General features: G+C 40.6%; 1 protein-coding gene across 4 annotated transcripts in view; it reads right to left on the bottom strand.

The window, feature by feature from the left end:
• Window positions 1-15,760, bottom strand: part of EYA4 (EYA transcriptional coactivator and phosphatase 4) — a 50,718-nt gene that overhangs the window by 13,179 nt on the left and 21,779 nt on the right. For all 4 annotated transcript variants that reach the window (XM_009489783.1, XM_009489768.1, XM_075706674.1 and 1 more), the window contains 3 exons: window positions 13,497-13,633; window positions 11,906-11,989; window positions 2,013-2,102 (listed from right to left, as the gene is read on the bottom strand). In XM_009489783.1, coding sequence (XP_009488058.1) covers window positions 2,013-2,102; window positions 11,906-11,989; window positions 13,497-13,633 — 311 coding nt within the window. The remainder of the gene's footprint in view (window positions 1-2,012; window positions 2,103-11,905; window positions 11,990-13,496; window positions 13,634-15,760) is intronic.

The following is a 15,760-nucleotide window of genomic DNA, read 5'->3' on the forward strand; positions in this document are numbered from 1 at the left end:
TACTTTGGCACAGGATGCCATGCAATTATATCTTATTTGCTAAGAAGACAGAGAATTGTTGGTCTTCTTGCATATGCCAGAATGTGTGCATACAGCTCATTTCAGAACAAGATGTTTGGAACTTTGGTAATCTTATAAGAGAGTTGGCTTTGAAACTAAGATAAATTCTGGGCTAGAAAATACTTAATTGCATATAGCAATTGGTTTTAATCAAATCAAATTGATTGAGTTATGAGATTCTCTGAGAGAGTCCCCAAGTAGTATTTTTTGATTTATCTAAAACTGAAAACTGTTTGGATACTGTTCAAGCTCTGGAATGATCTGGACTATGAATTTTTGGACAGGATATTAAAACCACCCTATGAAGAATATACAAAATGTGACGATCCACCTGTGACAGCTGAACCTGAGATCTACAAAGAAAATAAATAATGAGAGAAAGAAATGAAGCTACAATGGCCATAAGCAAGAATAAAGAGGTATGGAAAGAGGGCAAAGCTCCATTTTGCTAAACTCTTCCACTTGAACTCAGCACAAGATTGAAGAACTCTGGGCATATGCTACCAAATGGCTTGAAGTTCATTAGGTGCCACATGAAATCTGAACACGCAGGGGCAAAGGTCTGCTAAAAAGAAATTTAAGCAATGCTTTGAAAAATTGCTTTGGAATCTATCCCCGGTACAGGGCACCAGAAGGAGAACATTCACTGAATGCACCTGCACTGTCAAGTGATGACTCACTAGGACTGCAATAAAACACTGACTGGTGAAGGCATGCCCAGGGCTTCACTTCCTTATGTTTCTGCTGCTGGAAGGAGGAAGTGCAGTCCAGGTATAGCATGAAGTAGATCCCACTTTCTTGACTTAAAAAGAGCTAAGAATAAATGAGGTCTGCAAGAGATGACAAAGACAACTGCAGCCTGGTACCTTCTGCTTTTCTTATTGCCTACAGTCAATGAAGGAACAAAAGAAGTGCATGCTAGAAAAATCAAGTGAATGGAAAAATCTCACTTATCCTCATTTTTTCTGTTCACTAACCAGAGACCTTTCTCTGGCACTTTAAACAAAACCTCAAAGTCTTCCAGCTGCCATTAGTGGCAAAACGTCTGTCCACGGAGGGAACTCTGGGATCCACTTTGAGTAAGAAAACAACTGATTTAGACCAGGGGAAGGTCTGAAAAGCCCATAGTTCAATTTGAGAACTGTTTTTCACCCCCTGTCTCTTGACACACATGGTTGTAAGACTGTCACTTTCCATGTTAACAGATCCAGACGCCCGGAGTGAAATGGAAAGTCAGTGAAGCCCAGCTGATGGGCCTGCTTCCCAGACCACTGTCCCTGCAGCAGTCCATCTGTGTGCTTCTGACAGGTGAGCAGTCCACAAGAGTCACTCCCTAGGAAGAGGTCTCTCCCTTTTCTGACCGGATGCCAAACTGCACACCCTGGGTACATCGTGACAAAACATGTGGTCGCCTGGCTACTTTGGGAAGATACATCACTGATGAGTACACCTGTCATAGTCCCAGCTCTCTGATGCTGCAGTCTTTGAGGTAAATGAAGAATATTCTACCTTTGAGCAAGAAAGGGGGGCCTGTGGCCAAAAGGCTACTTAGGTGTGTGAAGAGAAGAACACTGTTTCTTATGGTCAGATGATGGCACACCCATTGAAAGCAAATGTAGAGAACTTAAAGAGAAAGAATGGGAGGAGGCACATGTGTTCCCCTCCTGGACATCACTGCAGACAGCTCTAAATCCATGGAAACTGAAAAGATGGCCACTGGACAAAGAGAGGAAAGGGTAGTTTGCAGATTCCCTCTCTCACCCAGTTTCATGGAAGGGCTCTGTTGCCATGGGAAGTCACTGCCACCTGGTTAACCTCCCTCTGATTGGAGTATGACAAACCCAAAGTCTAGACAGGCGAAAAATGTCACACAAAACAAACACTAACATACAGCAAAAACCGCTATGTTAAAAACCCAGGCGTAATGGTGTTTATGTTCCTTTGATTCTTACCTCTAAATCATTAAAAAATAAATGTGTGTCAGCAAGATTAAAAATCATTTCTTCCATTCGCAGTCCAAGGGTCACTGCCATTGGTGGATCCTTAAAAAACAGAAAGCAAGGTTAACTACTTAAATACCTTTAAGTTATATCAGAATTACTTTAAAAACTGCTGTATACAAAGTGTTTTGAAAAATTAACACTGCAAGAAATTTCTCTAAAATCCTTTCAGTATTAAGCTATTTTAATATAACGCTACAAGAAGAGACTGCTGAACCTGTGTGAGAACATTTGGGGAGCTGAGGATGTTGAAACATCAAATTTTTTCAAAGTCAAGGTATTTGTAACCTGGCTAAACTGACAGGAGAAAACGTGGTGGCCATATGTAAACCTGCATAAAGAAGGCTTTAAACAGGGAAGGAACTTTTCACAAAACATATATGTAAGAAAATCAATATATATTATAATAGGAATACACAACATTTTTCATCCCTGAGCCTTTTACATAAATATCTAAGTATCTTGCCTGTCAGTTTCTGGGCAGAAAAAGCTGAGTCATGGAGCAGTAACTAATTTTTCTGACCCAATGCACTGAGTCAGCAGCAGAGGTCGGAACAAAATTACTCCATGTGACAACCAGTCCACTGCACAATTCCTCTGATCTCTTGGCTTTTCCTCCCAACTTTTGGGCACATAGAAGTCCTCACCAAGGCCATGCTAAACTGAACTAGGAAAGGTAGTCATCTCTACCAAATGACTCCTTTGTAAGCAATGATCCTACACTGTGATAGGAAGGTGTGATTTAAAAGGCCTTTTCAATTTCTAATGTCTTTGCTTTATAAAACTGAACCTATGCCCATTTCCCCAAACTGAGTTTCACTTTGGATGAATCATCACTGCCCTGCCTATGCTTAGGCCTACATCACTTATTTCCTATACTATCTGCTGCTCCAGCATGTATCCTCAAGCCCTGCACTTGGTCCTTCTCCGTCTCAATATTTACCCTTCTTCCATGCAGGCACCACTGATGAACTTCCAGGCTCTCCTTTATGATTTTATTGCAGGTATTCATTCAACAAAGTGCCTGTAAGTGTTCTTCTAAATATTCTTCCGCATGCCTACAAACTATGGCACAATTCTTTAGGCGGTCCACAGCAATGGGAAGGCATATGTCAGTTTTTTTGCTACAGACCATCCCTTCATCTCTGATGAAATACAGGATTCCTGTCCCTGGCTGAGATTCATTCAAAATGTTGCATCTGCTCGTAGGTCAGCTTCCCCGCTATCAAATCTCTCTCCCTCAGCAAGATACCACAAATCTACTGATCTGCAATAACAGTTTGTCTGAGAGCATTTAGTGTACAGTAAATGTGAGATCATTAATTTAACTTTGCTAGGCTTACTAGGAAAGAGGTTAAGCCAATTTGCATTACCTTACATTTGTTTTAGAATAAGAATGCGCATGGACTGCTCCTGATGCTTAGCTGACACCTGGTAACTAGTTTTATCATTGTCTTAATCATCTGCCTGAGCTTGTGGGGTTCAGTTAACTTTTTTATACTTAATGTACTGCAATGGACTTTTAAAATAGATGTGGTCCTCTTCACATTAAAATAAGAAAAAAAATCTGTATTACATCATTTAAACTCTGATTGACATTATCAAGTTTTCAGAAATCCTTTCTTAAATACCTTGAGATTAAAAGTCTAAAAGTTTACCAGCATCTGGCAACAAAATCATGCAAAACCTCACATGATCATTTGTTAGTATTAGGATCAAAGGCATCCCAATCAGGATCAGACGTCTGCTACCCCAGGGCTTCGCAACGACAGAATAAAAGATGGCTTCTGCCCCCAAGCACTTAAAAACTAACGGTAAAATCTGAAACATAGACATATTTTGACCCTTGCTCATGAAAAAGTCAGACTTGAAGGGAAGAATAGTGTACAAGAAATTGTAATGATCCAAAGATAGACCCAATTCTCTGGCAGTGAAAGGAAATATTTTTATGTTGACCCTTGACCTGGTCTAGACTACCTTTCAGAAGTAAAAACCAAATGCAGTGCTTAGTAACATAACTTCATCCCCTATGTCTTCTGCAGTCATGTTCACTGAATCCGAAAGTCACATGGCTGAAGGCAGCAGCAAGTGTGAAGGTCAGTTACGCAGGGGGATGATTAAGGAACACACGTTAACAGATTTGCAAAAACTCATGTAAGATACTTAGAACACAAATCAAAATACTCTGGACTCATGAGATTCCTCATCAAGCCATAATGCTTTTATCAAAATGTCATCACATATAAACATGTGTTTCTCTCTCCTTTCTCTAGTGTTTTTTTTCTGTGCACAGTAAATTATAAATTTTTCTTCCTAGATACAATATAATAAAGAGTATTTGCAATATGCTTCTTTAACTCAATCCTACGAACACTAAAGCACGTGTATAACTTTATGCACAGGTGGTAACTCATTATTATTTATGTGAGTTAAGTTATTCATTGGAATGCTTCCAAGACTGCAATCTCAGACTTTTGATTCTCAGCCTCTTTTTTCTCCTTCCTGAGTAGAAAGCAGACTTAAATGCGGAAATTTGCTATAACATATTCCATTATAATCCAATTTATTTTTACAGAAACTACCAACTACGTATCACAATTTCCTGCCTTGCCTAGTATAGTTGAAAGACATAAATGTGACAAAGCTTTTATGATTTTCTTATTAGTCATATTTTTGTAACCAACTATGCCTGACTTTATTACTGTTAAAATGAGATTTCCTATGTTCCTGTTTTGACAAAGGCATGTGTAGGATATTGCTAGGTACTATATGTAAAATAAAATAAAACAAAAAGAATTCATTTCAGCTTAGCATGAAATCAGTCTGGGATCTCCCCATAACAACTTCTGTTAAGAAGAGTCACTGGAATTGAATTCTCAAGACATGAACAATTCTTCCTTTAATAAATTGGCCAAAACTGGCACTGCAACTGTTTAACAAGAATTAGACATCACATTCCAGCTCTTGCCATGTTAAGTTCATTCCTTCACATACAAAAATAGACAGAGAAAGCAGATTTGTCAGGGTCTTGTGGTTTTATAATGTTTGTGCAATGTGGAGGAACATCCCAATCATCATTTTACTGTCTTTCAACTTGAAGCAGAAGTTGCAGGCTGGCTCAAGTGGCACAAAAAACTGAGTGTTGAAAAGAAAGCAAGAAACATGTGCAGCTGCTACAGATTTGAGCACAGCAAATTGAGAAACTGAATAAAAGGCAGACTGAATTTCTGCCAGAATGGTATTTTGTGCTACTCTGCACAAGCATACACAAAAGAAGAATCAATAATAAAAAAAAAAAAAATCTGGAAGTTTTCCCCAGGTAATTTGCAGAATAAAGCAGCACAACTCTTTGGCCCTCAGAGGCATGATTTTAGCCAGATATCATTAGCGTGCAAAAGAGTCAAGACCAGCTACAGCACTTCTGTATACCAAAATACAAATGACTTTAGTTATGTTAGTATGAAGGCACTAAACTGGAGCCAGACTGTCTGTCTGTGGACTTCTGTACTAGACTGGTCTATCCACCAGAATGCCTCCTGGGAGACTAGGTAAAAATATCCTGGGAGGACCAATACTTAAATGTTTTGACCAAGAGAAAAGTGACTGGAATAAAGCCCCAAAAGCTCAGTGTCCATTAGTGGAAAAAAACTATTTAACCTCCCTCTTGGAAGGTCAGGTTTCAGCACAAGATGTTCAAAATCACTTAATTTCATGGAAAAATAATATAAACACACTGAACACTTTTTTATAAAATCTCAGAAAACAAACAGATAAATAGACTGCCAGGTAGATTCATTGTGACAGGAATTTGTATGCATGAAGCCTTAAAAATAAGGCAGAAAACAAGCAAAATATATGAATAATATTGTGAGAATAGATTTTCAATCAGTGGCCGTCCTGAATGGACTTATAACAAAATCGACCTCTGGAAAAAGTGGAAATGCTTAAGTACCAATATTTTTAGCTTAAAGACACTTCCCTACATTATGTAGGAATCTTAGATTTAAGTTCAGCCCTCACTCTCTCATAGGAGCACTTGTTCCCAGGAGAGCTTCATGTGGGTGGTGATATAAGAAGAGAATACATCTCTTCTTAATAACCATATCTCGTGGCTGATGAAGGAAAACTCATGTACTCCATAGGGAGTTTCTGTTCCACGCTCTCTACAAGGCAGTAGAAAAATGGACTCAGAGGTCTCAGAAAATGAGGGAGTGAATGGAGAGGACAACTGGAGATCATGAGAGATACACTATTAATACAGGCAGACAAAAGCATATTTATGAGTGCACTTGGGAATGTCATCATGGGTGCTAACGGTGACAAAGTTTTTCTGTTTAATGACTGGACTAGCAGAGAGTGAGCAATAAAAAGCTTCTGAGCCTTTCCCAGAGAAGTGTACAAGGTTAATGTGGCCTCCCTGACAACTTTTGGTCATTGGCAATGCTACCAAAAAATGTCCAAATGTGATCATTGAGTGTGGATTTGTTTTGATTTTTGCACTTGGAAATCACATTCTTCCCCTTCTAAGGTCACAAGGGACTTTCATTCTTTTTTAACCAGTTGCACCTTGAGTCACAGCATTTATCTGGGCATCCTTGCCCTCTGGATTGACCTGGGAGAAATGAATGAAATATAAATGCCCGGAGGCAGACAAAACTCCAGCTTAATCAGCCTTAAATCTGCAAGAATAACTGGAATGTAATGGGACAAAGAATACACACTGTTCACAGGGAATAAGAATGTACCTCATAAACTTTAACAGATGATGACATCTCCTAACACATGTCCTGTCACATCAACAAATCCTCACTTAAGAGCTCAGCATTGTAGAAAACTGTATCTGTCAACTGGTGCTCAGCTGCAAAAACCATCATCAGCCACACAAGTCACAATATAACAGCTCAAATGCCAATGTTCATAATTTGCTACTGCAGTAAATAATTAAAAATAGAAATGTACTAGTTCTATGAAGTACGAAGCAGATGAGCAAATGAGCTGAACAATGAGAGGTACTCTTACTGCTGGGAAGTAGCACGGTTTCCCTGAAACCTAACAGAGGTACAGTGTGGTTTTTATTCTCTTTTTTTGTTAGCTCTGACCAGCCCAATAAAGTAACCACTACACCAAAAGTCAGACAGAAACACCCACAGGTAAAAAACAACAAGCCATAGTATATTCCTCTGGATAAGTTTTATATTTTAAATATCAAAGTGATGCATTGACCAACCTCTGGCCAAATCTCTCCCACTTTAGTGGAGTTTACACCTATAATCTACCGGTGCCTAGATAAGAAGGAGCAATGTGCCCTGTGTTTTAAATGCGATGCTTACAGCTGCATCCAGTAAGCTAAATCTTCCACTTCATCACTAGTTTTGTTTTTAACATCTTTATCATAACAGCGCTATTTAATTCTGAAATCAAATTAATATCACACCATCCAAAGTGCCGGACAAGTATATACCAAGGAGAGTGTCCATTCTCAACTTCAGAAATCCTCATCCTCAGGCATAAGTCAGAAATCTGATGTTCTCTTGACAAATACATGACCTGAAACTTGACTACTGGATCCAGGCCTTCCCACAAAACCTCCACCAGTGAATGCCCCCATTGCATGTCTCTCCTCAAGGATGCTTGGTTTGCCTTTCCTTTTTCTCTTCTACTTCAACTGCTTGTTAAACTGTAGAAATCTTTTGAAAGAGAGACTGTTTGCCTCCTGGCACCACTGCGGCTCTCAAGTGCTCCTGCACACATACATTGGTCCCTCCACCTGGCCATAACAGCGTGATGGCCACCTCCACATGCTGCACCTCCCCTCACTGCATTTCCTGCACAGCCTGAACTGCAGCAGAGCAGAGAGGTTAAAAGACTAATTTCTGAATGTTTTGGTTTTGCCCGGTTACGGCAAGAAATAGGGTAAAGAGCTAGTGGGAAAGGGGGATGAAAGTTCACATGTCAAGGAGTAGATGGGAAAGAACTGAAGGTGAATATCCTTGCCTGTCTGTATATTCACACTAGCTCTAAACCCAGTATCTCACCCCTTGAAAGTACGAAGTGAGCACACTTGGTATAAGATGCCTTCCTTTAAACCAATGTTCACATTAAAGACTCACTAATCTCAGAATATTTGAATATGGGGAAGGGGAAAACTCTGCTTTTCCTGTGAATTTTTTTTGTTTGTTTGTTTCTTTTTTAGGAGTAACCTCATTATGTTATACAAAATGGGTTCAAAAAATAGAATCATAGAATCATAGAATGCTTTGGGTTGGAAGGGACCTTTAGAGACCATCTAGCCCAACCCCCCTGCAGTGAGCAGGGACAGCTTTAACTGGATCAGGGTGCTCAAAGCCCCGTCCAACCTGACCTTGAATGTTGCCAGGGATGGGGCCTCCACCACCTCTCTGGTCAACCTGTTCCCGTGCTTCACCACCCACATTGTAAAAAATTTTTTCCTTATATCCAGTCTGAATCTATTCTTCTTTAGTTTAAATCCATTATTCCTTGTCCTGTCACAACAGGCCTTATTAAGAAGATTCTCCCCATCTTTCCTGTAGGCCCCCTTTAAGTACTGGAAGGTCGCAATAAGGTCTCCCCTCAGCCTTCTCTTCTCCAGGCTGAACAACCCCAACTCTCTCAGCCTGGCCTCGTAGGAGATGTGCTCCAGCCCTCGGATCATTTTTGTGTCCCTCCTCTGGACCCGCTTCAACAGGTCCATGTCCTTCCTGTGCTGAGGGCCACAGAGCTGGACGCAGTGCTCCAGGTGAGGTCTCACCAGAGCAGAGCAGAGGGGCAGAATCACCTCCCTCGACCTGCTGGCCACGCTGCTTTTGATGCAGCCCAGGATACGCTTGGCTTTCTGGGCTGCAAGCACACATTGCCAGCTCATGTCCATCGTTTTCATCGACCAGTACCCCCAGGTCCTTCTCCGCAGGGCTGCTCTCAATCCCTTCATCCCCCAACCTGTACTGATACCGGGGGTTGCCCCCTCCCAGGTGCAGGACCTTGCACTTGGCCTTGTTGAACCTCATGAGGTTCACACAGGCCCACCTCTCCAGCTTGTCCAGGTCCCTTTGGATGACATCTCGTCCTTCTGGTGTGTGAATATGAAAAAATACATATGGAAGAACACAGTATGCACAGCTGAGCATCTGTGTAACATTACACGCCTTTATTTTTTAAAATCAGATAGCAAATCAGCACAATTAAATAATTTAGTATCACCATTATTTTACACTACCCTGAAATTTTTTTCATTGTGAAGTGACAATTTTATACCACCTTTCCCAGAAAAACAGCTCTCTGAACACTTTTGAAAGACCTGTGTGCTCACAAGACTTCCACTGAGAACCTCACAATTCATGGACTATTTACTCTCATAGCAAGCCAATCCTCCTAACAATCTAGACTTCAGTCTGCATTAAGGCCTTGTTTACAGATAGAAATCATAGTCCGAAAAGATAAGGGCCACATCCGCTAAACGGGTCATGCACGAGAGAGTAACTGAGGTCCAGCTGTGCTATCTTTCCCTTTTCCCATGCCTAACCTGTTAGGCACTTAGGCTCAGATACATCCCATCTTAAGTTCAGGCAACACTTCAATGACATGCAGAAGTTAAAAACTACTCATGATAACTTCTCCCTGTATTCCCTTTCCTACTGCTCTAGCTGCCTTGCAGTCAGCAATGTATATATTTGAGTTTCACTGGCAATTACTCATTACCTTCCCAACGAGTTCTCTATAAATATGGCAAAGGTAGTCACTGCAGGAAGGAAAAAGTCTACTACTTTTATTTTACAGTCTCTGGAAAGGAACACATTTCCCGACTTGTATGGATGCCACCTATCAGTACAAAAGAAAAAGGATTTTACATAAGATTTCCTCTCTTTTTGCTTCATGGTTGTTCATGACATTTGTTTACTGATGCTGATCTCAGCAGTGTAACTACATTAATTTCACTTGCCCTTGAGATACTCTTAGTTTATACAAGCCAACTTTATCTGCTGTCAGTAGTACTGGCTGTTAATATGCCATTACTGTTTCTAAGGACTCGGTATGGAGAGTCAATTATTGCAGCAGATGTGCTCTTAAAGAACAGTGGTACTGGGATTTTTTCAAATATCCCTACTCATAACAAAGTGAGAATCCAAGAGGAATTACATTTCTTTTGCTGTCTCTAAGACAGTTTTCAAAGTTATTCACAGATGTTTGTGAGCTACAAAATGTGCTCTGATTTTTAAAACTTTGTATTAAAGTTGACTTAGACTTTACTCATACATTATGTGAGATGGTGCATGAGATGTAAATATCCTAAGGGCACAATCAAAAAAAGGATGAAAGGAAGGACTACATCACCGGGGCAATTCAGCAAGTTTTGTGGCAGTCTATGGGCTACACTCAAAAGTGATATAAATGTTCATGTTCAGCTAGATTTCTCTCCTGTTTTGATAACTGTAAGTTAGAAATGGTTCTGACAGTCACTGTTGTACAGTGTTTGAAAAAGAGCAGAAGAGGAATTTTTGACAGAGTACTGAAATGTGCATTGATTTGGCACTGTGAAGCTGCAAATCAAGCAAGGCTGTTTTTTACAAGACATGAATAACTACCCTTATCTCAGCATTCCAAAAATTCAGATTTTTGTCTGGGCCTGTGAGTTTTCCTATTAGCTTTCTCTTTTAAAAACCACAAACAGCTGTCTCAAAACACAGAAGACTGGCCCATCTGTGGTTATAATTCACAGATCTAGCTTTGGACATTTTGAACCCACTGGCTGGGGAGGTGTGCTTGGAAAGCATTTCTCTAATGTACTGTTTCTCACATCCTTTTCTTGAGAATCTGATTCTGGCTGGACTAAAGAGGCAGGAAACTTATGCTAAGCAAGCCCTTTGTCTGACGTAGTATGGACATGGTTATGTTCCTAAAAATAAATACCTTTGTATTAATTACACTTGAATGGCACAACACCTAGAGAACCTACATCCACGTTATGTACATACCGATATTCTCCCTGTCCATTTTGTTCCCTTCCATACATTTGCCCTAATTTTTTGTTTTATCCAGGCCTTTAGCTCTACCCCTCCCAGCAGTCCGCTCCTGCTGCTACACACTGGTTCTCCCACCAGTCCCTTCTGCCCTTGCCCAAGCACCGTTCCCTGGGCTCCCACCACCAGTCCCGCGGGGCTCGCTGCTGGCTCAGCAGGGGAGCTCCCGCTCCTGCAGGCTCCGACTGCCTCTCCCTGCCTCCCTCACTCTCCCTTCTGCTCTCCTGCTCGCTGCTCTCTGACCGGAACTGCTTTTGGATCTCATCGGAGGGGAGAGGATGAGTACAACTGTCTGCTTGGGAAAGGGATTCACTCCCTGGCATTACTCACCCCAGAGCCAGCCAAGGGAACCAAAGATTCAGTGGAAAAGATAGAGAGCCAAAGAATAACATCTGCTGCTGGCATTGAAGCAGGTCTGTCTCTTACTTGCTCATTCTGATTCATCAATTTCCCCATAAATTCAGCCATTGCTCCAGTTTATTTCTTATTTCTTCCTCTACGCATCCACATAGTCAGTTATTTCCGTTTGCCCATTACCTCTACTATCTCCCTGCAACATCTCTTCCAACTCATCCTTGTTCCTCACTTGCAGAATCTGCTTCAGCCCTGCCTCCTGTATTGTGCTTAGGGTCTGTGTCTCATTTCTCTCCTTGACATTTTCACAGTAATCCTCTGAAAATGGTATCTACTGTACACTTTCCCTCTACCTTCACCTAAGCCATGATGAACATGGAAGGTGAAAAACATGTACATGTACAGGCCAGATCGCTCTGATACAGCGAATCGACGCAGAATTCATGGCTCACATACCTTGCCATACTTCTGTGCATAGGATCCTGTGAGCAGCGAGTGAAAAACTATGATTGTTTCATCCAAATCCCAAACAAATACACGCTGAAAAAAGAAGTGGGGACAGTATTATTAAACAAATAACATCAAAGTCCCACCACCATCCCACCCAGAGGGCTAAAAGTCATCTCAGTCCTAAAGTTTAACTACTAGCTAAACCAAGCAGGTTTTCTCTGAAAATCAGCAAGAACAGTGTATCACGCATAGTAAAAAGTCAGAAGGAGAGTAACTTTTGAACTCTTCAACTATTTCTTATTTGTCCCCTAAAAAGCTTTACAAAACAGCTGTGTAACACAGATTTCAGAAATGTGATGGGTGTCAAACATAATTGTTAACTTCACTTAAGGATAAACAGTACTCTCAGATACTTCTCTGCAAGTCTCAGTGATTCAAGGTTCTTCTTTGTTTCGCCTGCATAGCTAAAATTAAGTCTTGGGTAAAAGTGCTATATGCCACATATAATGTAATACAGAATTTAAATAATATTGTAGGATAAAATGGATTATTCTAACTGAAAAAAGAAAGAAACTCCTTATACTGATAAGGGGTTCATTTTCAATGGTAAACTATAAAAGAAACAGGAAAATGAAAAAGTAAAAAGTTAGAGTCTTTTCACTGGAAAAGTTAAATCCTTTGAAAAGTTAAATCCTTTGAAAAGCAAAAAATGTGTAACAGTTTCTGTATAAAAGCAATGGCATTTACATTGAGTGCCTAGCGCTGCAGCCGGTCTGGTGGCAGCAGGGAACACATGGCCCCGGTGGGCAGCACGCTCCCCTGATGCCAGAGCTGGAGTGTTTCACACACACAGGCACTCCGCTTCCTCCTCCTCCTCCTCCTCCTCCTCCTCCTCCTCCTTCTCCTCCTCCTCCTCCTCCTCCTCCTCCTGTCACTGTAAGGCAGCACACTGCTAACACAGGAGTAATAAGACTACAATTACTCCGTTGCTAAGAGGTCACTTATGTTTTAAATCGTCACCCCATATATTAGGCAGATATATTTCTTCACTAAAGCACTGATCTTGCAAATACTTAAGTACAGCCATAACTTCACTGATGTAAGCTGCCTCACTGAAATCCACTGACATTACTTACAAGCTCAAGGACAAACCTGTGCCTAAATATCTGAAAGTCTATGGTCAGATGACCCTGCATATTTACACTACATTCATAAATACATGTAATTAAGCTGAGCAATACATTTGAGATTTCCAATTCAAAAAAACAAAAGAAAATGTGACAGTGTTGAATACAGAAGTCTCACAATTTTGTGGTTTTATTGCATGAGAAACTGAAAGACACACAATCTTAGAGCTAAAAAGTGCAAGGCTGAATCACATTTACTTTTCTGCCTAACTTTGTCATACAGAAGAGTAATGTGTCATTGTACATGTATGTTAAAACAGAAACTAATATCTGTTGTATTCAGTTAGTGAGACTGAGTCCATGATGTTTTCTAAAATGCTTTAAGCTATTTCCACAGCTGTAGTTTTCAGAATTTCCTTTGCATCAGAAGAAACCTCCACATTACCACTCATCAATTACCACAGGCATACCTCCAAGTCACTGTCCGGAGGGGGTGATGGATTATTCTTCCGCCCTCTACCCCGAGACTTTGACCCAGAACTCCTACATGTTCTCTCATCAAGATCTTTGATTGGCGTGGAGGGGCTCTGCACTGTGTCAAACTCCCCTGTAAAGTCAACCATTCATGGCAAAATTAGTGCTGGATTTTTAAATAATAAACTTTTTTTTTCTCAAAGCTAGACAGGTCTGTATGCAAACTCAACCACAAGATGCACCTAAAAAAGTTGTATAAAATGAGTGATAATGTGGTTTGTCTTATGCAGATGGAATCTGCAGATGCCACATACACTTTTGACTTTACCAAGGAGAAATTATAAACCTTAGCAGAATAAGAGAAAGATTAAAATGACGCATATGCATGTGCAGACATATATACAAATACACATGAGCCCATGCAAAATATTGATATATCCAAGGAAGATGTATTTTAGAAGTCACACTAATGACTTCTCAAAACACGAAGTGCCTTCTAGTTAAAATAGTTCATTTCCCATGTTTCGAGTTCAGCTAGACTTATTTCTGAGCCCTGCGTTACTTTTACCAGAACACCCTTTGGCACTTGTCCATGCACCAGAACAGCCAGTCAGCTTCCTGCTTCATCTCCTCCTCCCATGTCACCTGCTCTTTAGTAGAGTTCACTTTTTTTTTTCACCTTACCTCCGCCCATAAATTAGCAGAGGAAAGTCATAATATTAAATGCAATATTCCAGTTACTACTAGAAAGAGGGTGAAGTCGTACTTGTATTCTGATCATCTTTCTCTAAATATCAGCTATTGTCTGCTGTCAGAGAGAAGATGTGCTGGAAGGACCTTTAACCTGGCATGGCATAGTTGCTCTTAACACTCAGGCCTATCCCTGACTTACTCATTTAATCTACTTTGCCTCTGCTGGTAATAGAGGGCTTTAGAGACGATCACAAACCAGTAGCTATGTAAGACAGACAGAATGAAGAAGGTATCTCCAGGAAGGATGGCAAGGAACCTCCCTTTACAAAGTACTTCTATGCCACAGCTCAGTAAATGGAAAATATCCTTTTCTTCATAACACAGTACCTTCAGTGCCCCTTTAAAACTGCAGTTTGGCTAGGTTCCTGAGTGCTAAATGCCATAAATCCTCCTTCGTCATCTATCCTATTAACGATTTGATTTTTCTTCATTAAAGAAGGAAAGGGTACAGCTTTGATCTGACATCTACTACAGAGTTTGATTCAAGGGAGTCCTTTGTGCTTCATGTAATTGTGTGTTTCTGGGCCACATTGGTAATAATTGTTAAAAGTGCTCATGATGGCATGTCTGCAGAATAAATTAACACTTGGTACAAACGTTTCCCAAGAATCATCTATGATGCATCTGATTTTGAGCTGGAATCTGAACATTTTTCATTTTTACTAAAGAGCATCACTAAGTGGCCAGCAGATCAAGGAGAGTGATTTTTTTTTTGCTCCATTCTGAACTTGCAAGACCATGTCTGGAAAACTGTCTAGTTTTGGGTCCCCAAGTAGAAGGGAGATATTGACAAACTGGAGTCAGTCCAGGTGAGGGCCACCAAGACAGTTAAGGGGCTGAGCATATAGGAGGAAAGGCTGACTGACTCTTCACAGAGGTATGCAGAGAAAGGACAAGACAAAACAGACAGAAATCACAGCAAGGGATATTCCTGTTAGATACAAGGAAAAAATCCTTCACTGTGAGAGTGGTCAGGCCCTGGGACAGGTGCCCAGAGGCTGTGCATTCCCCATCCTTGGAGATACTCAAAACTCCATTGGACACAGCCCTGAGCAACTTGATCTAAGTTGGCTTGTCCACAAGCAGGTTGGACCAAAAGACCCACAGAGGTCCCTTCCAACATGAATGATTGAATGTTTCTGTGATCTTCCCTGAGTATTTCACCTCATTCTCCCTCCACAACAAAGAAGAAACAATTCTGGTCTAGCAGGCTCTAAGAACTAAAAATAGACTGCAGTCTCAATTAAGAGTCTGTGCATAATGTAACACAACTGTTAAATTCTTAATGTCTTCCATCATTTATTTATACCTTACAGTGAATCACATACAGAACATTATTAAAATAAATACACCGGGAGATATATTTATATATCTTGACTGGAAAAATACTGCTGTATTTCTTGGAAGAATAAGATTTAAACCCAAAATGCCACATTCCTGAATGGGAACTCTAGACATTGTGAGGAAAGAATTCAAGAGTCAAGGAAAGGGGAGAATAAGAAGAAAG

This window comes from Pelecanus crispus, chromosome 3 (genome assembly GCF_030463565.1).
Source record: "Pelecanus crispus isolate bPelCri1 chromosome 3, bPelCri1.pri, whole genome shotgun sequence".
Taxonomy (NCBI): domain Eukaryota; kingdom Metazoa; phylum Chordata; class Aves; order Pelecaniformes; family Pelecanidae; genus Pelecanus; species Pelecanus crispus.